Genomic DNA, 21,219 nt, shown 5'->3' with positions numbered 1-21,219 from the left:
TTTATAATGTTTATATCCCTCCTTATTCTGTTCATAGTGTAAACAGTTAAATTGTTTAAATTTTATAAATGTATATTTTTCTAGAAGATCGCTGCAATGTACTACTTATTTTGCCCTCTGGTTAGATGCGGTGTCTGTGCAACGATAATAAAGTTGATTCTAATCTAAAAAGGCAGTTTTAAGTTTCCAATTAATATAAAAAAACACGTTGAGCTTCTAAAGTAAACACATTTTCTTCCCTCCAACCAACAACAACAACGACGCTTGAATTTCAATTGAAAAACCTATATCCCAAAGAAAATGTAAAAAATCTGTAATGCGAGTGTGTTTGGTTTGTATCAACAGAATGGTTTAATCATTATTGTTTTACAATATAAGTTGCATCCACACAAAGAAGAGCAAGGAATCAGAACTGGGATAAGCTGTGTTCAGGGCCCGACACCAAGCCCATTATCGGCCCCCAGAGCGCCTGCCGCCGTAGATTAAGCGTTCAGGGGCCACTTATTGGCCGACAGGCATTCTGAGGCACCACTTCTCTGATGACTGTGTGGTATCAAGGTGTAAAGAGCCACAGCATGTATCTCTCCTACAAGGACACACTTTCAGGAGAAAATAAAAACACTACAAAAGAACATACACAATCATACAAACCAGAATTATTAGAAAACTATACACGAATAAATGTGCTTGATGTCACTTCTGCATTACAAATATGTTCCATTTCACAGTTAATCCATTTAATGTTAATCCTCTGATGAATGCTGCCGATGTGCTCATATCCAACTCTCTGATCACTGAGTCTACAGATGGAAACACTGCAGTCTGTAGACTAAACCACAAATCAATGACATGGAAAATTAAACATGAAGCCTAAAGTCTGAGAGGAAACGAACCTCCTGAAATTAAAATGTGTGAAGGGTGAATCCTGAAAAAAGGGCACATAACGGAGAAGATATTCTGTACGGTGGCCGACAGGTGCCAAAGCGCTACAGCGGCCATAAACACTTCCAAGAAAGAAACCCACTGCCGCTTCAGGAACGATTCAAATATAAAAACACAAATGGGCCAAAACACAGGCAAATGAAGCAACGTCTTCACCAACTTCAGGAAACGCGCATCTTTTCAACATGGCTTTGAATTTGGGATAACTTTCTATTATCACTGGTATCATTGTATTTTTGATCTGTTTTCCTTTAATTTTATATTTTCTTTTTTAAAATTGTTTTCTTTTAACCTATTTTTATTTCTTGTCAGCTTTTTTTTGGGTCAGATTTATTTTAATATTGTTGCCATGTTTTCTTCTTGTTTTGTAAAGCACTTTGGGCTGCTTTGTGCATGAAAGGTGATATACAAATAAAGTGTATTATTATTATTATTATTATTATTATTATTATTATCATCATCATTATATTTGAAATGATTAAGTTATGTTACCTTAGCTAGCTAGGTTCCACGGATCTGCAATTTTATTAGACTGAATCATGTGATCACATCGTTAAAATAGGCCAATTAAATTGATATTTCAGGTGAGTTTCCACCAACAGTGACAGTTATGCGTCATGAAGTTGTTAAGTTGGTGGAGCTGTTTCTTCATTTCCATGTGTTTTGGCTTGTGTGTTTTAGTTGCACCGTTTCTGAAGCTGCACCGTTTCTCCTGATGAAAATGTTTTGGACCGTTGTGACGTGTATGCACCCGTCAGCCACCGTAATGTTGTACTGGAAATATCAGAAATACATTTGCAGGAAGAAACCTAAATTGCATTTTACGCACTGTCGTAGCAACTTTCCTCACATGTATATATAATATACAAACCCTCCAAGTCAGTCCACTACCAGCATCAAGGCAAGAAACTGATTACTGGCATAACTAATATTTTAAGATAAATTGAGTTGCTAGTTCAGGTCGACTAGAAAATGGAACCAAAACATCTTTAACTACCACACACTGCATCGTGTAACAGACAGCATGGCCCTGATACTGCTTTCTGTACTAAAGACGTTTAAAGTAGGCAGAAAAATCAGGAGTGAACAGCCAACACTCGTCCACTTGGCGGGCTACAGCTGTAGCCTTCAGAACTGAGCAGAGGAACAGGAGTGCCTCCCCGGCTGTCAGGACACAAATAAATAAGAGTCCAGGGTCTCTCGGCGCTCGTCAAGTGCTTTTTAAGTGGAGAAATCTTTCGAGGACGTGCAGCAGATGTACATCCACCGGTCTAAAGCCCTGCCTGACACATGACTGATGTGATTTGATTTCATGTAAGCCTTGCTTTCTTCCTTTACTCCTGAAGAGGTAGTTTCTCATTTCAAATTACATGTGGATGCTGAATATCATTTAGGATGATAAGAAATAATATCCCAGGAAGTCAAAGGAGAATCTGTAGCCTTAAGGAAAAAAAGAGAGATTTGATCTCCATATTCACAGATCTGTCTTTCCCCCCAGAGTAGCTGTACTCAGAGCAGGACTGAAGGTCTGGGGCTGCTTTTTGACCCAGGTTACGTCCTTTTGAGGGTCTGGAGGCCATCCGGCTGCTGTCTCAGAGGTATAGAGTCCAGGAGGAGAGGGGTGTTGTGGGGTGGAGGTTAGGTTAGAGCTGAAACCCCTCCATTGGTCCCTCCTGCTGCTGGAAGACGAACTGGCCCTGAGTGTGGTCCACCTGCGGGGCCAGGCTGGCATCCTCCTCCTCCACACCAAAGTAGTGTTCGATCAGGTCGAAGGCCTTCTGGTAGATCTCCTGGTTCTCGTGGCTCTGCAGGAACTCGATTTTGTCCAGGCCTGCAGGGGTGTGTGCACACACACACACACACACACACACACACAATTAGACACACTCAAACTGTGGAACACCCTACTAGAGAATATCAGTGAGGCCATCTCAGAGGACATTTATAAACAGAAGACATATCTATTTAGATTAGCTTTTTATTCACGACACCCCCGTTCTAAATGGTATTTTAATCTGTAATATTCTCTTTTCTGTAGTTTTATTTATTCTATAGGTTTAATTGTTTTTTATTTATATTTAATGTTATAGTTTTATTAAAGACATCTCTGTTTAAATTGGTATTTTAATCTTTTTATTATTTATTTTATTATAATTTATATTATTGTTGTTTTATTTATTTGATAGATTTTAATATTTTATTGTATTTATTCATATAAGCAAAAAAGTTTTAACGTTTGACCTGAAATGAATTTCTAGCTTTTAGTTTTAATCTGTGCCGTGTTGTGAAAGATCTTTGAGCTGAACCTGGTGTATGAAAAGTACTGATTAAAGTTAGATATAGACGGACTGAACTGGCAGGATTATTGTGTGCGCTGCATCCTATTAGTGGATGTGTTGCTGTACCGTAAGCCTCCTCGATGAGAGCGCAGTATGGGTTGATGCCGCTGCCGCTCTGCTTGGCCTCCTGCTCTCCCAGCCGGAGGATGTTCTCCAGACCGTTCAGAGACACCTGCACGATCTTAGAGTCCATCACTGTGAGCAGGTCACACATGGGTTTGATGGTGTTCAGGGACACCAGGTACCTGTTCACACAAGGAGACATGTTACTGAAATTCAACTGGCAGGGTTTGATTTAGGTCAGGTTAAAAGCTTTTCATAGGAGAAATCGCGCTACACGGACGTTATCTGGGCCGGCGTGCCCCCGGACGTGGCGTTAGTGACGGCCCACGCTGCTTCCTTCCTTGTGCGGAACTCGGCCTTCTGGAGGATCTCGATGAGCACTGGGAAGATGTTGGCATCGATCACATTCTGACAGAGAGAGGAAAAGTTGTCAGCGACACAGAAACGCAGCCCTCCTTCAGATGGAGCTGGAGCGGCCTCTACCTGAATCTGAGCTCTGTTCCCTGCCGTGATGTTGGACACGGTCCAGCACGCCTCCTTCTTGATGGACTCCTTGGGACTGCTGAGCAGGTGAAGGAGACACGGCAGTGCTGAGCAGTTCAAGATAACCTGGGGTTTCACACGGAAATCAGATGACTACATCTCGGGAATAAAGGGAGGGGAATAGTATCTGCTGTTATTGTATATGAGCCTCTACCTGAGTCTGGATGTCATCTCCTGTTACGATGTTGCCGACCGCACGCAGAGCAGGTGAAACCACCTTATAGTCGCTGTGCCTGTTCAAAACAAAAGGAACATTTCAGCACTTTAGTGTTGTTATGGCAAACCCTCCTGCACATGCACACTGACAGAAACTCATTTTGGCCTCTAGGGGGAGCTCTATGTTCTTTATTACATCCACATACTGAATATATATTACATGCAGGCTTTGGGAGTGACGGATTACATACAACAGGATTACGCTATCAGAATACAAAAAACAGGGAACCGTATTCCCTTACAGTTACATAAAGAAAATGTTACAAGATTACTGTTACATTTCTTACACTTTTCCTATTAATAAAATCTCTGAGCAGAGGAAACATCTTTGATACTAAATATCTTGTGTTTTTCTTTTCTATGGTCACATTGTTCTGTTGTCTTACATAATATACTCAAGTAAAAAGATACTAAGAAAAGGTTACATCTACAGGTAACTAGTAGGGGTGGGGGAAACAATCCATACAGCAAAGTATCGCGACACTTTGTGTGCGATATTGTATCAATATTTTATTATATAACTATTCATATTGCAAATCCAAATTAAAGTTTTTGCTAACAACTGCTTTTTCAATCCACTAGAAAGTGCTGAGCTTTTTCTTGTGCGGACATGGCCATGGGTAAAGTCAGTGGCAGGAAGTTAGTCAAAACAAAGTTTGAGTCAGCAGAGAAAGAAATCAGAAATGCACCATATCGCAAAACTTAGCATGTCGTAAACTCGCAATACTATCGTAGCGTGGCTTAGGTATCGCGATAGTATCGTAAACATTCCATTTTCAAAGTGACCCTCCCAACCCTGCTTACATGAGCAGCTCCACCAATCTGCGGCACACCCCGGAGTCAATGACCGTCTGGATCTTCTCGTTGGGTCCGTCAGACAGGTAGGACAGAGCCCAGCAGGCATCAGCCAGCACATCTGGATCACTGCTGAACAGCAGCCGGGACAGCACCTTGAGACAGGGAGACACCTGCCACACAGGGAGACACCACAAGCAGGACAGTCAATACCAGTGGATGGACAACACAATAATGACTGCTGCAGGCAGAAATAAGGAAAAGCGGTTAATAGTTCAAACATAGACTCACTTTGGCAAAATCTGGTGGTGGGTTCTTCCCCCGGCAGAGGTTGGACAGAGCCCACACTGCGTTGCGGGTTGTTGTAAGACGGTTGGACTTTGCGAGTAACCTGAAGAACAACACAGTTTTCAGAAGCGATCAAGCGATGTTTCCACACATTCAGACAGAGGAGGAACACCTACTGTTGCAGAAATGGCAGAATGCCACAGTCCAGCACGTAGTCCCTGCACTCAGCGTTATCTCCTGCTATGTTCCCCAACGCCCACACCGCCTGAAACACAACCACAAGCTTCAGTTATCCAGGTGGGGTGTGCTGGATCAATCAGGGAACACGTTCAGAACTCCTAACGGGAACACGGTTTGGGCTCTGGCAGTGTTTACTGTTGCCTTGTGGGCTCTCACCTGTTCCTGGACATCCTCGTACTCAGAGTTGAGCAGCTCGATGAAGATGGGGACTGCTCCTGTTTCGATCACCACCTTGGTGTGGAGGAAGGTCCCTGAGGCGATGTTGGTCAGGGCCCAGGCCGCCTCAAACTGTGAAACACACACACACACACACACACACACACACACACACACACACACACACACACACACACACACACACACACACACACACACACACACACACACACACACACACACACACACACACACACACACACACACACACACACACACACACAGTATTTTTGCAGTTCATTTTTTTAATTGATACTTTTTCCTTTTTTGTGCCAGGAAAACAAATAAATCATTTAAATAAAAACCTCAGCCCTTCATCACACTAACTGATGAGCACAAATTCCCTTAAAAAACATGCTTTGAGTTTGCTATACACTACTTGGTGTGTGCTTGCCACAGACACAGTTTCTTGTTGCCATGGTAATTCTGCTGTGACAGCTGAACCTGCTTGTGCTCTGCTGACACTCTGCACCCTGAACTGACAGCGCTACGTCAGACAAAGTTTAGAGGTTAGGAAAATGTTCTTCCGGGAGAGTGATCAGATGTTGACAAGATGCAAAATAATATTTACTGATCCTTAAAAAGCTTATTTTATCGGGCTGAAATCCCACTGGGGAGGGAGGAAGAGAGAACTACTTCAAAGTTCCTGCAAGTTATCAAGTGGAAATTGACGAGTGAAATTGGTGGATAATATTGCTATCAAAAACTGATAAAAAAGAAGGCATAATAACAATGCTGCTTATGATAAGAATAAGAATAATTATCTCTAAATATAGAAACAAGTCATTCTCTCATATTTATTTTTTGCAATATTGTTTCACATCCTTTAATTTATCTGATTGTATTTACTCCTGTTTCATTTCAATCTGTGAAGTTTCCCAGAATGTTCGATGTTGAGTGTTATTTTCCTGTGTGTTAATGTATGTATGTGTGACTATATGTTCTTTCTATGTTAAAAAACCCAATAAATATAATGTTAAAAATAAATAAAAACTTACTGCAAGTTTTCAGTCACTGATCTTTTCCTTCAAAAGGATGAATTCATTCAGATTTTATCCTCCATAATTAAAAAAAAAGCATGGCTAATACAACCTCTTCCACAGTGCTTAGTCACAGGGCCGAGCTAAATATATAAACATAGGCCAGAGCCATCGGCCAATGTCAGCTTTCATGGTGCATCCGTTGACCATGGTGGATCATGGTGTGCATTGAGAGTGTGCTGTGTGGCTCTCACCTGCAGTGTGCAGTTCTCACTCCTCTTCAGGAACTGCACAAAAAGATTGACAACACCAGCCGTGGCAATGACCTCATCTATGGGGGGGTTGGGCTCTGCACAGAAGAACAAACACAGGCTCTTATTGTATCTGTGTTTATTTGTGTGGATATTAAGGTTATATTAGCACAAGTGATTACAGTTATCTGTACAACAACAAAATGAACTCTATGTCAAGTCAATTAGTTATTTTTTAATTATAGCACAGGAATACAAATTGACCTAATGTGTGTTTGTTAATTTTCCGTTGTAAGGTGATACTCCAAAAATATCAAGATTGATTGCCTTAGTCTCTCATGGGTCATTGTGGTGGAGAACTTTCATTTATTATATCAATGATTTACAGTGTGCTGCAACATATTATAGAGGAAGCGGTGGCAGATCAATCAATGATTGACAGGAATAAAGATAATTCCGAGATGCAACACAAACCTTTGGAGAGTAATTTCCTAAATTTCTGTGTAGCAATGAGCTGCTGGTCTGGGTCCTCAGAGAAGATCATCTGGATCATATCTGGAGTTATGACCCCTTCCTGTAAACATTAGGGAAATATTCTAAATGACAATCATGTTCAGGTAGCTGTAGCTTTCAGTAAATGTGAAAACAGAGGGGGGAAGCAGCTCTTACCCCTGCAGCAGGCACTGTGGAGCTGACGTCTGGATCCTGGATCGGGCACTCCAGCATTGACTCATCACTCGGTACACACACATTTCTCCTCTTGTACAGCTGTGGGCACACATTCATCAACACATGGTTACAATAGAGACCATTTTCAGACCCTTTTGTTTCTGCTGTTCTATCCTCTTTAAGACACTCTTTTCAACTGGTTTCACTTGTTTTACCTTATTGCTATTTTTTTATTATTCTTTATTTGGAGTCACATAGTATTGATTATAAGAAAAGATGGAACTTTATTTAACTAGTGGGGGAAATTTGGGTGTTAAAAGCAACAGTACAGAAGCACACACAGGATGGGTGTCTGTGATATGTATTGTTGCCACTTTTATTATTTATTAGAGCTGTTTTTTTAATGCTTTCTATTGACAATTTTATCTGTATTATATTCTATTTCCGAATCAGAATGAAGTTTATTGCCAGGTAGATAACACATACAATATGATTTGGTGTCAGGTGGTGCAAACATAAACAATCTAATAAAATAAGTTGTAAAAGTAGGTCAAAAATATAAAGATTATAAAAAACAAGTATTACAATTTAGTTTAACTTTTGGCAGAATTTCAGAAATCCAAGAGGTTTCCTATTATTAATCAGAAGAACAATTATTATTTTAAATATTAAACTGCTTTCCTGAGACATCACTTATTAATGTGTTTCAAACACTGGGAGGAACAGCTGAGAGGAACCCAAGGGTGTGACTTAGGTTACTTAGAAATCCCCACGGTATGATTTTCAATACCATCATACATACAGAAGCTGCACCTTGATGCTGATTTGATGTGATGTGGTGTTGTTGTTGTTGTTGTTGTTGTTGTTGTGATTACATGTGCTGGGGATAATGTGATCTTAAAGGTGGTTTAAGATGAGTGTTTACCTGCTCCTCTCTTTTCTGTTTGCGTAGCTGTATTCCTTCCTCCTCTCGCCTTCGACGCATCTCCTGAGGATTCAGCGCTTTGTTCTTATAGCTCTTCATCCTGAACGTGTCTTTCCCCGGACTCGCCATCGTGTCTAAAGAGAAAACAAAGACTCATATAAAACAGATCCATGCCTTTGTGATAACATCTTTTTAGGAAGACCTGCTACAGCACATTTTGTTAAGAACCACCACAAACAGCAGTCCTGTACAGGCAATTATAGATAATGGTCTTAACAGTGAAATACGTTTAGAGGCCTTGCACATAATATTTTGTTGTTGTTATATTGTAACATTTATTATACATGTTCTCTTATAAAAATAATAGGCATTTTAAAACAGATGCATTAACTTGGTACGATCAACATCAACACTATTAAAATACAACAACATTAAGTCTGACATAGGGCCGATCACTCATGTCCAGAAGGACAATTAAAGGAATCTAATCTAAAACGATTTAATATCAAATGTGCCACTTTGCTTACAAGACATATTGTGCAGATTCATCCCAGCAACCTAATGTTTATGTAATACTGACGGAATGACAAGACAAAGATAATAGTTATGGTCAATAGGACCCTGGCATACAGGCATGTCACACCCAGAACCAAAGCTTACAGAGGGAAACAACAAGAAGGTGAACTGGCATTTAGGACATTTTGAAATTTGGATATAAGTAGCAGCTATGTAATTTGAACGGTTGGAGCTGAAATGGTGAAATGGTGCAAAGGTTCTACAACCAGACACATGTGCATTTCACTTCCTTGTTATAAATTAAAAGAGCAACTCTAAATTTAACGAGCAGCAAAATTTGGAAATTGTAAAATACTTCTATTTAAGTCTCTCGCCTCTCTTGTTACTTGAAGATACATTAGGGTTGTGCATAATGACAGTCGGTGACATATCTGGTTTAACGCAACATCTTTGATGCTGGATGCCAACAACGGTTCAACCAGAAACTAGCTAATGTTCGATATTAGCTGTCCGAGCTAATGCTACACGGCTGAGATCAAAGACTCACTATCAGTATAAAGGGTATTTAAATACCCGGATGAAGCTGTGGATAAACCAGGTGCAGAGTATCCCTCCCACTGCACTTTGCTTCACTGACTTATAGAAACATCTCTTTGTGCAACAGAGCCGTATTTAGGCCATTTGGGTCAGTAAACGCAACTGAACCAGGAGTAGGGCTCTAAACACATCAGTTTCTAATAAATAAACCCATAAAACTGGTTCTTACCCACTGAAGAGCAAACGTTAATGTACCTGATAATGTTGGTAGCTACGACGCTACAACCTTTCTGGCTCTCCCTCTCTTTCTAACAGGAAAATGGCGAACTATCAAAACTTTCCCAGCATACACCTCGCGTCAACAACATTACGCCACTTCCGTCAGCTGGACTTCTTCGTTTTTTTAATCTGTTTTTTTTATTTGAAGAATTTAACAAATCAACATGGCTTAGATATTGAACAATAATAAATACAACATATAAAAAATATACTAAAATATTAAGTACACTGAATTAAATGAAAGTAATTACAACAAAGGCTATGGCTTTTAATATAAATTATGTTCTTCTTTTGTGCGAAATCTCTTTTTTTTCTCTTTAATTTTAGGGCTTTAATAATTAAAAAAAAGATAAATTATCCAAATACTAGAATATTGTCAAAGCGTCAAGAAATGGCATTAACAGTAAAAGGCTACAAACTAAATACTTACTTAATAACCTTTCCTGTGTGTGTTTTGGAAGGGGAACTGCCTCTTAAAGTTGTTGGTGCATGTGTGTGTATCAGTACCTGGACATTTGATGGTCTGGATGGTTGTGTATTAAGCTCCTACATTAGACCCGCATTACACAGTGAGTTTCAGTTGTTCTAGGAAAAATAAATTCTCTGACGCACCAGTCACAACAGGCTCATTGTCCTTGGTGGAAACTGGATTAAGCTCTTAGTGCATCTGTCCCAGGCTTTTATGGTTTAATTCAGATGGATGGATTTTAACTACAGGCCTGTCGGCTCACTTGTGATCATTGGCAGTGGACTCAAAGCAGAGGAAACCTTTTGGGGTCATGTGCCGGATAAAAAATATTACCATTGTAATGAGTTGGAACAGTTTCCAGTTCTCATAATGCATTAGGTGCTAATGCTGAGCATAAAAACACAAGCAACACAAATGTGAGAGTTTAGCTTTAATGGACATGTTTTCACAATGTTTCACTTTTAGAGGACGAAAGGCTTTATGCTGAACGCAGCCTATTTCACTGGATTGGCAGATGGCTCGCCCCCTCAGATAAAGAGCCGAGCACAGCACTTTTCAACGGGAACTGTCGGGACTGTCCAGCACACAGCGGGTCCTGGGACGCTCTATTGGGACTGTAAGGACACTCATACTAGAAAAGAGCTCTATATAATCTTCAATATTACATATTACAGTATTGCTATTACTTGGCAACAGTTTGGCAGTTGAACAAGAAAAGAACAATGTACAGACACTGAGCTAATCCTGCTTATTTAAAGGCGTTATTGACTTAATGTAGAACTGAAACTCATGTCTGCCTGTACACATTGAATCCATTTTTAGTGCTAGATGTGAGAGGGTCTTTTTTTGAGCATTTTTTGCACTACTCTATGTTTACCTGAGAGGAGAAGAAAATGCATGAACACAAATCCTGTGAAGGTATACTGAAACACAGAGTAAAAACCCTTATCTCTACCTAAGTCACAATGCATATTGCACAGGTGTTGTGCTTGTGCAGGACTTAACTAAAGTTCATCAGTATGATCCCATGTTGTTATGGCTGCTGTGTTTAGTTGTTTCAGCACCTGCTTGTAAAGATTTCCAAAACTGTCCCATTAAGTAAACACAGATTCATTTCAAGCATTCATTCACAAACCTGGAAATATACTTTGACCTGGACTGGTGCCATCTTTAAAATAACATAAAGTTACATGTTTTTTGTAGATGATCTCTCAATGTAGAGGGTTTTTGAAAATGAGTTAAACCTGCTTGCCCCGATATACACTGCCTGGCCAAAAAAAAGGTCACACACTCTAATATTCGTTGGACCGCCTTGAGCTTTGATTACGGCACGCATTCGCTGTGGCATCGTTTCCATAAGCTTCTGCAATGTCACAACATTTATTTCTGTCTTGCGTTCATTTTTCGCCAAGATCTTGTATTGATGACGAGAGATTCGGACCACTGCTCAAAGTCTTCTCCAGCACATCCCAAAGATTCTCAATCGGGTTCAGGTCTGGACTCTGTGGGGGCCAATCCATGTGTGAAAATGATGTCTCATGCTCCCTGAACCACTCTTTCACAATTTGAGTCCGATGGATCCTGGCATTGTCATCTTGGAACATGCCCGTGCCATCAGGGAAGAAAAAATCCATTGATGGAATAACCTGGTCACTCAGTATATTCAGGTAGTCAGTTGACCTCATTCTTTGGGCACATAACGTTGCTGAACCTAGACCAGACCAACTGCAGCAACCCCAGATCACAGCACTGCCCCCACAGGCTTGTGACCTTTTTTTTGGCCCGGGCAGTGTATGTTGTTTTGTCAGAGTCAGGTTCCCCGGAAACAACAGATAGAGTCAAACCTAGCATTGTGTGAATGGCCATAATTATAAAAATAAGTCCAGGTTGAAAACACCTGAAGTGAATACAAACTTGTTAATAATATCATTATAAAAAGCTAAATAATAATAGCCATATAAAGTGCAAAATATTGACTTCATAAACGTTTTAAGTTAAAAGTAAATAATGTTTGAATTTAGCACAAGATAGAGCTGAACGGTGGTGTTCTGGCTGCTCTGTAACTGATGTGTTGCTGTGAAACCCTGATCACACATGCTCCGGGTGGCTCTGCAGACAGGAGATCATCTGTTGAACGGGCCGCCCCTCGAAACAAATCTGATAGACTGCTGTGAAGAGAGGGAACCTGCAGAGAGGAGCACAAACTCAGACCAAGAACTCTATATATAAACTCTAAAGTATAGACTCAAACATGACCCTCTCATCATGGAGCACTGGTGGAAGAAGTACAAATAAATAGAAAACAAACAAAAATAGGTTAATCAGTGAGTTGGGACACAAATGCAGACTAGCTGTTTTTTACATGATCCAAGTCTTTATGCTAAGCTACGCTAACCAACTCCTTACTTAAAGGGGACATATTGTGCTAATTTTCAGATTCATATTAGTATTTTGACCTTCTACTGTGACATGTTTCCTGCTTTAATGTTCAAAAAGCTCTTTATTTTCTTACTTTATTATCTATATTCTCATACTGCCTGTGCTGCAAGCACCTCTTTTCACCCTCTGTCTGAAACCAGAGCTGCTCTGATTGGTTAGTATTTTTTTGTATTTATGTTTGTTTTTTTCACAAGGACCATGCATACATTACATTAATCTCAGAATAGAGAATGGATGGTTTATCCCAGATTTGAGCTATTAGCTCATTTCCATCTGCAGTCCTTAGGCAGGTACACAACAAACAATAAAAACATTGCCAATCCCTATCACACAAACAATTGTTAGCTGGCCGGCTCTGTTGTCATCGGTCAATCGTTGAGAGATGTCCCGCCCCTTAGCCTACCACTTTCTTTTCAAGGTTTCAAGGTTTTATTTGTCATATGCACAGCATATACAACGTATATGTTGGCAATGAAAATCTTATGTCCCATGCTAACAGACAGTATACAGACCTGTCCACCAGGCCCTTCTGTTGGAGGATGTGGTATACCTGGGCGGAGGTGGCAGGACCCTGGAGCTTCTGTCCGTTCAACATCTCCCTCTCCAGCTCCTCAATGCTCTGACAGGACAGACAAGCAAACAATACCAATTCATGGAAATATAAAACATGATTTACCTATGACAGAAGTTAATTGAATCAAGTGTTATTTAAAATTCCTGCAGGGATTTAAATACATGTACAGTAAAGTGTTATTGTAGTCAGACTAGAGAAGCCTGGACGTCCATCAGATCCATGTCCTCTGGTGACGGTGTACCTACCTTCCCCGTCTTGGAGAAAGCCTCCGCCACTCTTCGGTTGCGGCCGCCGTAACACGTCGTGATGAGGTCGGCCACACCGCAGCTCTCCAGGAAGGTTGCCGTGGAAACAGGGCCGTTCTTGGAGAAGAGTTGAGCGAAGGCCATCATCTCCATCAGCCCCAGACGGATCACAGCCGCCTTGGTGTTGTCACCGCACTTCAGCCCATCACAGAAGCCGGCCCCCACTGCCACGATGTTCTGCTCCAACACAGAGCACCAACATCACACACAGCACACCACACACACCTGAACGCAACATTTAATATTAATCATTCGAAATATTCAAAATTATTAATTAATTTATTAAATACCTCAAGGATCATTTATAAGGGAGGTTTTTTGGTACAGTTTGTGAGTGTGGTTGTGTGTTTTGTGTGTACAGTACATGCATTTGGCTCTGTCAGAGTGTGTGTACTGTATGTGAGAGTGTGTGTGTCATGTACCTTAAGAGCTCCACATAGCTCCACCGTGTCAGCATCATCCACCACTGTGATCCTGAAGTTGGGAGTCTGCAGCAGCTCTTTGAACAGCAGTCCATTCTCCAGAATCCTACTGCCTGAACGCATGCGCACCCACCCCACCGACACACACACACACACACACACACACACACACACACACACACACACACACACACACACACACACACACACACACACACACACACACACACACACACACACACACACACACACACACACACACACACACACACACACACACACACACACAAATCAATTGTGTTTATAATGCAATCATGTGAAGTTTGTGTACAGAATGGCAGCTAAAGGATATTACTACAGCTTAACATTTTCTGATTAATATATATCATATTTTAATGCATACAAATTACAGATTCTGTTTGATATTACCAGTTAAAAATGTTTATCCCAGAAATATCAGTAACAGCAGTGTTAAGAAATGTTGTTGAGAGTTATCAAAGATGCTATGGATATGATATAGTCTGTATAATGATCAATTCATTTTAGACTTTATATTGTTATCGCCACAGAGAGGGACCAGTTTAAAAACTGTATCATTTTTAGATCTTCAGATTATTTATTCTTCTCCACAGTTTTGTTTTTCTTTCTTGCTAGTAAACATTCAGTATTGATTGGTCTCTAATTCCTTTATATGCTATTTTATTGTCTCACCATAATATTCTATAATTAAACATGAGCTCCACAGTCACGTGTGTCCCTCTCACCGATAGTGGTTTCGCAGAATTTCTCAGCAGCGACTTCATTAGCAATGTTTGCTCCCATGAGGACGCTGACGTCAATCCCCATCTTCTCTCGGATGATGTCAGAGACGAGCTTTAGGCCCCCAGGTCCCTCGTCTATACCCTGACACACACACACACACACACACACACACACACACACACACACACACACGGGGAGCGTGTGACGGCAGGAGGAAGGTGAGCATATGGGAGGGAGATGTCTGAATAATGTTTTAATGTCCTGCAGACTCAATCTATTTTTAAGTAACCCTCCCAACCCTGAATATCAGACAATTTCAAAATCAAAAGGCTTTAGCTAATAATAGAGCCTAACAATAAGTTAGCAAAAAAAAGGAAGAAAAAATAAACGATTACGCCAAAAGCAGAACTTGTTTTTGTTTAGAAAAGGACAGAAATATCGGTTTGTGTGCAGCCAGAACAGAAGGCACTAGCAGTGAAGCTAACGTCTTCCCAACCACTAAGGCTCAGGCTAGCGCAGCAGCTAATGTAAGCAAAGGCTGTAGCCAGGTGCAGGAATGGTGGGGGGGATTGGGGTCAGTCAGCAGCTGCACTTAAGGAGATGCAAAACAGTAATGGGAGTTGAGGCAACATTGGGGATGATGGGGACATTGAGGTAGATGGAAATATTCCATGTGTTTTATTAGCAAGGAAGGGAAGGGGTGGAGAGATAGCTCTGGTGTGAGCCTCTTCACAGCCACACTGGAGCACTCCTGCTGAATGTATAATAAAAATGATTCATCATCTGGGGCCAGACGCATGTATTGTCAATATTACTGCATCATGGATCATTCAACATAAGCCATTCCCTTTCTTCATGACACACATTGAGTTGACAGCACTGAAAGTAGCTGGAAAGATTTGAACTACAGTTTTCCATCAGTGTATGCGAATCAGTTCACAGCTGAATTTAGATATTTACTGTAACAACATGGATATGAACATTAGCATGCCTCTGACACCACTGTCCAGTAGGTAGAGCTGCAGAGCTGCCTCAACCAGAGCTTTGATTGAAAGCTACAGAGCAATCAGAGAGTCGTTGGGAGCCGAGTCATAAACCTGATGAATGAAGAGACTTGAATGAGACTCCGGAGTTCTATTCACCAAGACTGAATGGAAGCACATGTGTTCTCGATCTCTGTTTTGTTTCTGACAGCGCAGCACATACACACACAAGAACCAGCGCTGTCCATGGTTCTGAACGGACAGCTTAGCAATACTCACACGGTCACTCATTTTGACCCAAGGAGAGAAAATACAACTGATGGCTACCTCAGTGTTGTGGGCTCACTCTGTGGTCTTGTACTTTTTGTTACTCGCAGCACATTGAGCTCTTAAAAATCAGATAATCAAACCCCAGGGATTTTTTATCAACTTCTTCAACCACTCAGCTTATTGTATTTTTGTGCTTTTTGGAGTTGGGACTGGATTGATACCGGACTTAGCGCTGCAGTAAATCAAATGTATTGTATGAACAGCTGTTTCTCTGTGTCTATAACATGCATTCGAAGTAAAAAAACAAAAAGACCAAAGCCAAAACCTGGCAACCTGCACTATACTGCAGCTGGAGACAATAGTCTGAGACGCTGGCCGGATGGATGAACTGCTGCTCATCGAGAGAAAATATATTTTAAGATAGACAGACAAAGTGAGTATGAAGCAAAGAAAAGTGCGAATTAAGATTTCTATTTTTTAATTAAATGTTATAATTTTTCATCCAAATGTATATGATCTTTTAAGTTTAAATATGATGAGGCAATGCTTTTATTCTGAAGGTCTGCTTTATTTAAAGCAGTAAGGTAACACATGTGACCTAGTTTGCTCCTGGTTTTGTATTCCTGAGGGAAATGAAGGGTGAATCCAGCCTTACTGTCTCTCTGTCCTGCAACACCTTACACCTGATGTGATGTAAAGCCCCCCTCCATAATGCCCCCCAACACTGGGTAAGAGGCTTTTTTGGTTTTTGTGAAAAGATCAAATAATAACCTCACCTAGTGGGGACCCCAGGAGTCAAGGGACGAATATTACGTATGTCATATTACAAATAAAGACAATTTCAGTTTGATACCATTAAGTTTGGCCTCTTTGTTTTGATTGGTTGAAAGTTGTAAAGGCTTATTTTCTTTGTAAAATGCGTGTGGAAAGATTTTTAATTTATTTTGATTGACCATGGCTCGCATATCCTAACAGCACATAATAAGAAGCCAAACAAGACTTAGAATCTGTAAGTAAAGTAATAAAAATAAAAGATAACACATAAGAAATGTCTGTTTGATAGGCGTCTAAGTGTCTTAAGGAAACAAAGGAGGAAGCTGCGCCACGGTTTTTAATATGCCTTTTCACCTGGAGAGAGCTGAGCATTCATTTCCCCAAACGTAGTCACAAACACAAACAGAGTGTGCGAGAGTGTGTGTGTGTGTCGCATGGCTTTCATCTCTGTCATCTGTGCTGCAGTGGAAACGAACAAACAAGTCCCAGAGTGGAGCAGCCTGGTTTTCAGATGTTCTATAAAAAGCCTCCTCTGCTGTCTGACTGATGTCACGATTTGGGATTTAACAGCACAACACGAAGAGACGCTCAAAAGATGCTAAATGCTAGATTTCCATTAAATCCCAAATATCCTCTCATTAGTAACTTGAACAATTGGTCTAGATGCTATCATTGTTGAGAATAACTGTGTTTTTTTATTCTTATTTATGCTTAATACATGCAGGGGTTACCTTATTTAGGATTGTCTGATTTTCACTAAAAACAAATGCTCACTTTAAAAACGATGTCCTGTATTTGTGATGCAAAACAAAATGTGTTTAATCAAATGTTGGTAAAGTATTTTGGTATTGTAGGAAAATTTCTGTTACACCTAATATTGATTATTATTTCTTACAATTTGTTTGATTGGCATATTTGATTATCAGGATAATATACCTACATTCTGAAAGCAGTGCCCAGAAAGCCAGTTGGAATATTGTTCAATAAAGAGGAAGGATTTTTACCTTTATGAGTGTGATTCCCCGAGCTTTGGGGGACACACAGCCCTTCATGTCATCACAGAGATTTCGAATAAACTGGTGAGGGACCACGAACACCAGCAGGTCAGCCCCCTCTGCAGCATCACGCAGGCGCGGGACAGCAACCTGAGGATAAAACAAAAATAGAAATACAAATTCAACTAAATCAAAACTGTGCTCAAGGCCGGCTTTGAGTTGTCTAGGGAAGTCTTAGTAAAAACTGATTTGGAAGTTGATATCAAGGTTAAAACTGGGCTAAACCTGGTTCAAAAGTCACATCAGACAGTCCTTTTATCATTTTAATAACGATATTTAATGATTTCAGAACCTTTTTTCTATTTAAAGTCAACAACAAAGTGTTACCTGCCCAGCTTCAGAGCTCTGTCACCACACCAAAGATTTCTCTCACCACATTATCCGGCAGTTTGTATCCCGGCAGGTACTTGATGTTTTCATGCTCCCTGTTGATGATGTCAGTGAGTTTTCTGCCATTAATATTCTCTTCGTACACCCACATCTTCACTGTGGTGGCAAAACGCAGCGAGGTCGCATTGCTTCCAATGATCCTGGCGATGGCTGAGCCCCTGCAACCAAAAGCCAGGAGTTCAGAGGGTGTAAATTAAAACAGAGGTTTGTCTGTGATTGATAAGGCACTATATTAGGTGCTTGTATATAAAACGATCTGTTGTCATGCTCCATAAAAAGGTCAAGTGATGACAACTGTGTAAGGACAGTGAGATGTAGTTAAAGTATACTATACAGTTTATTGGTTACGCCTAGCTAAAACGTAGGTTATAATATTCAACTTTTGCTCAAACACTTTTACAGGGTGTAGAATTTATTGCCGTTTTGTGTTCAATCTATCACTGAATCTGTCACTGCGGCATTATAAATGACATATATAATATGCAGGCATGACATGAGCCTTGTACTGCAGGCATATTAACAGTATGATTGACACAGTCATGAAAGCATTATGAACTTAATAGGGAGAAAGGCAGTTAGTGGGTTGGCTTCATAAGTCCATTAATACACTTAAGTAGAAGGCATGTTAGTGTTATTCCTTTCTGTTGTTTTTATTTGCATGGCATTTGATATTGAAATGACATTACTTGTATATTGTGATTAATGGGGTTAGGTTACTGATGACAATATTTTACATGTCATTTGTTATTGTGTGTCGTTTTTAAAGTGATATTGACATCCAGCTCCTGTCCTCTGTCCTCGTACAGCATCACACAGTGCTGTCACTAAACTCCACCTCCGCCCAGCTTACCAGTTCCCGGAGCCGAGGATGCACACTCTGAGCGGGGAGGCCATGTGTGGAGCTGTTGGTGTTTCCTCTGCTCGCTCTCTGTCCTCCTCACGCAGAAACTGGGGGGGTACCTTACACTTCCATGGAGGGTGGAGGGGTTGGAGGGGTTGGAGAGGAGGGACGCTATCGAGACGATCTGCACAACACGCGTCTTATACTGATGACGTTATCAACCGTGCCGCAGACGAGACCGTCGGAAGTTGTAGTTTTCGTGTTTGTTGACGTAAACGGCGCTCTCTCGATTACATAACAGGGATACTTGATGAATGATAGATTACATCATTTGGAATAAGCACATGATTTACTATGTAAGGAGTATGCATATGCAGCAGGAATCATGCTTTTCATGATAAAGATCACAGAATAAAAAACACTTTAATATTACTCATGATAGACATTTAGTGTTACCTGAGGCTACCTAACACACAACACAGTGTGTCCCTATGTGGAGGCGGAATCAGTCTCTGTTTCCGTCTGGTAATAAAATCCTTTAGTTGTGCATTTGTGCTACTCTTATGCATTAGGAGCCTTCAAATGAAACAACTTTATTTCAGTAGTCTAGTGTTAGATTTCCAGTTGCTTTATCGAGTGTTTGCAGAATGCATTATCATAAATACACCAAATGTGCAAAACCATCATCCTCTGTTAGCCCACGGCTGAAAATATGTCAGCTTCATGTCCAAATGTCCTTAAAGCGGCATGTTTATTAGGAGTAATGTTCTCTCATTTTTAATAATATCATAAATACAGCCCATAGAGTGGATGTTCTCTGGGCTTTTACTGCATTATTGATTCCCAGTGGCCGACTGAAGGGGTGTATCCCGGGCTATAGGGGGAGTGACCAACCCGGGATTTCCAAAATAAAAACGCAATAACGTCAGAGAGAGAGAGAGAGGGGGGGAGAGAGAGCTCCGCAGTGTAAGAGTCGGAATATCCCTCCCGTGTGTCACAGTGTGAGAGGATGGAGTAATGCTCCACTTGTTTCCCTCGCTCTCTCATCACTGCATCACTTTCCAGAGCCCTGCATTGTTCCCCATTAAACCCTCACATCTCTGTTCTGTGCGTCTTTACGCGTCCTGATCTCTGCTGAAAAGTGGGATCCAGAATCAGCATGAAGCAGAGTCCCGCTCGGAGCCCCTGCAGGAGGCAGGAGCAGCGGGGAGGACAGCCGCACAGCCCCGCTGCCGTGGAGCACGGAGCAGGCTCCGGGACCAGGGACAGCGGAGCAGGGTCGGGCCCCTCGCCCCTTAAAACAGCCCGCACCAAGAGGCACCTGGAGGGGATCCTGAGGAAATATACAAACCCGCTCCAGGGCTGGCAGAGCAGGTAGTGTGCTTGTATTCATCGACTTGTAATGACATGTTTGTTTTACTTGTTAGGGGATTTAGAGATGTTGACTGTTGTTTACTGTTTCCAATATTCCTATATTGATATTGGGTCAAAGCAGTTAAATGTAATGTAGTTATTAACACAACTTCACTAATATTAAGATGTCTTTTTTAAATTGACTTAAACTTAAATTGATTAGATTGTGATGATCCTATAGCTCCAGTCAACCCCAATAGATTTATTCCATAACCCTAACTGTTCTGTTATATTTTTGCAACATAGAAGTCTTAAACCTGTTTTAAGACCTTTATAACAACGTTATACTTATATTTTTACACTCAATGATACTCAGTTTGTCCCCACCCCTCAATCCAAATCTCTGTATAATCAAACACATATGCAGGGGTGTCAAAATAATTTAGATATTTTTCATTTGTTCTAGTTACATCATGGCAAATTTGGGGTAAAATCACACTACATCTTAAAAAAACAACAACACACCATCAGATCATGCTTCCACTCATTCATCTGTTCTGTATGTGCACTATTCATTCAGCTGCACTCTGTGGAGATGAGGAGGTGGAAGTCCCAGAAACACTGAATGAGTCATCCTAGATTAGGAAAGCCCTGCACTCCTCTCCTGCATCTTTATGCACCCCCCCCCACACACACACACACACACACACACACACACTCACTGTCCAGAGGGATCGATAGGTAATGCATCCAAACGTGTAATGTGCTTCATGATCATATTTT

At 40.9% G+C, this 21,219-nt stretch overlaps 3 protein-coding genes across 5 annotated transcripts in view; 1 reads left to right on the top strand and 2 right to left on the bottom strand.

Moving 5' to 3' along the window:
* Positions 1 to 327: 327 nt before the first annotated feature.
* On the bottom strand, positions 328 to 9,865 carry kpna5 (karyopherin alpha 5 (importin alpha 6)). Of its 2 annotated transcripts, none has more exons than XM_063878540.1 (14): positions 9,776 to 9,865; positions 8,468 to 8,601; positions 7,543 to 7,641; positions 7,348 to 7,447; positions 6,877 to 6,971; positions 5,583 to 5,714; positions 5,363 to 5,451; positions 5,190 to 5,289; positions 4,908 to 5,071; positions 4,042 to 4,120; positions 3,828 to 3,953; positions 3,625 to 3,752; positions 3,348 to 3,526; positions 328 to 2,773 (listed from the first exon to the last, which is right to left on the bottom strand). In XM_063878540.1, exons 2-14 carry the CDS (start codon positions 8,594 to 8,596, stop codon positions 2,586 to 2,588), a joined length of 1,608 nt encoding a protein of 535 aa, XP_063734610.1. In that variant the 5' UTR covers positions 8,597 to 8,601; positions 9,776 to 9,865; the 3' UTR covers positions 328 to 2,585. The 2 variants fall into 2 exon arrangements, with proteins under 2 accessions (XP_063734610.1, XP_063734611.1); XM_063878541.1 differs by having other exon boundaries at positions 9,750 to 9,805.
* Positions 9,866 to 10,685: 820 nt separating this feature from the next.
* Positions 10,686 to 19,303, bottom strand: gpd1l (glycerol-3-phosphate dehydrogenase 1 like). Of its 2 annotated transcripts, none has more exons than XM_063879563.1 (8): positions 19,093 to 19,303; positions 18,226 to 18,400; positions 17,802 to 17,942; positions 14,773 to 14,911; positions 14,009 to 14,121; positions 13,527 to 13,763; positions 13,220 to 13,326; positions 10,686 to 12,453 (listed from the first exon to the last, which is right to left on the bottom strand). In XM_063879563.1, the coding sequence occupies exons 1-8, from the start codon at positions 19,134 to 19,136 to the stop codon at positions 12,357 to 12,359; spliced, it is 1,053 nt and encodes a 350-aa protein (XP_063735633.1). In that variant the 5' UTR covers positions 19,137 to 19,303; the 3' UTR covers positions 10,686 to 12,356. The 2 variants fall into 2 exon arrangements, with proteins under 2 accessions (XP_063735633.1, XP_063735632.1); XM_063879562.1 differs by having other exon boundaries at positions 13,258 to 13,326.
* Positions 19,304 to 20,242: 939 nt separating this feature from the next.
* Positions 20,243 to 21,219, top strand: part of LOC134861715 (oxysterol-binding protein-related protein 10-like) — a 47,559-nt gene continuing 46,582 nt past the window's right edge. The window contains exon 1 of the mRNA XM_063879133.1: positions 20,243 to 20,457. Within this exon, the coding sequence (XP_063735203.1) occupies positions 20,243 to 20,457 (215 nt within the window). The remainder of the gene's footprint in view (positions 20,458 to 21,219) is intronic.

Source organism: Eleginops maclovinus, chromosome 3, assembly GCF_036324505.1.
Source record: "Eleginops maclovinus isolate JMC-PN-2008 ecotype Puerto Natales chromosome 3, JC_Emac_rtc_rv5, whole genome shotgun sequence".
Classification (NCBI taxonomy): domain Eukaryota; kingdom Metazoa; phylum Chordata; class Actinopteri; order Perciformes; family Eleginopidae; genus Eleginops; species Eleginops maclovinus.
The sequence above is the reverse complement of the archived record's forward strand: the minus strand, read 5'-3'. Positions and strand labels throughout refer to the sequence as shown.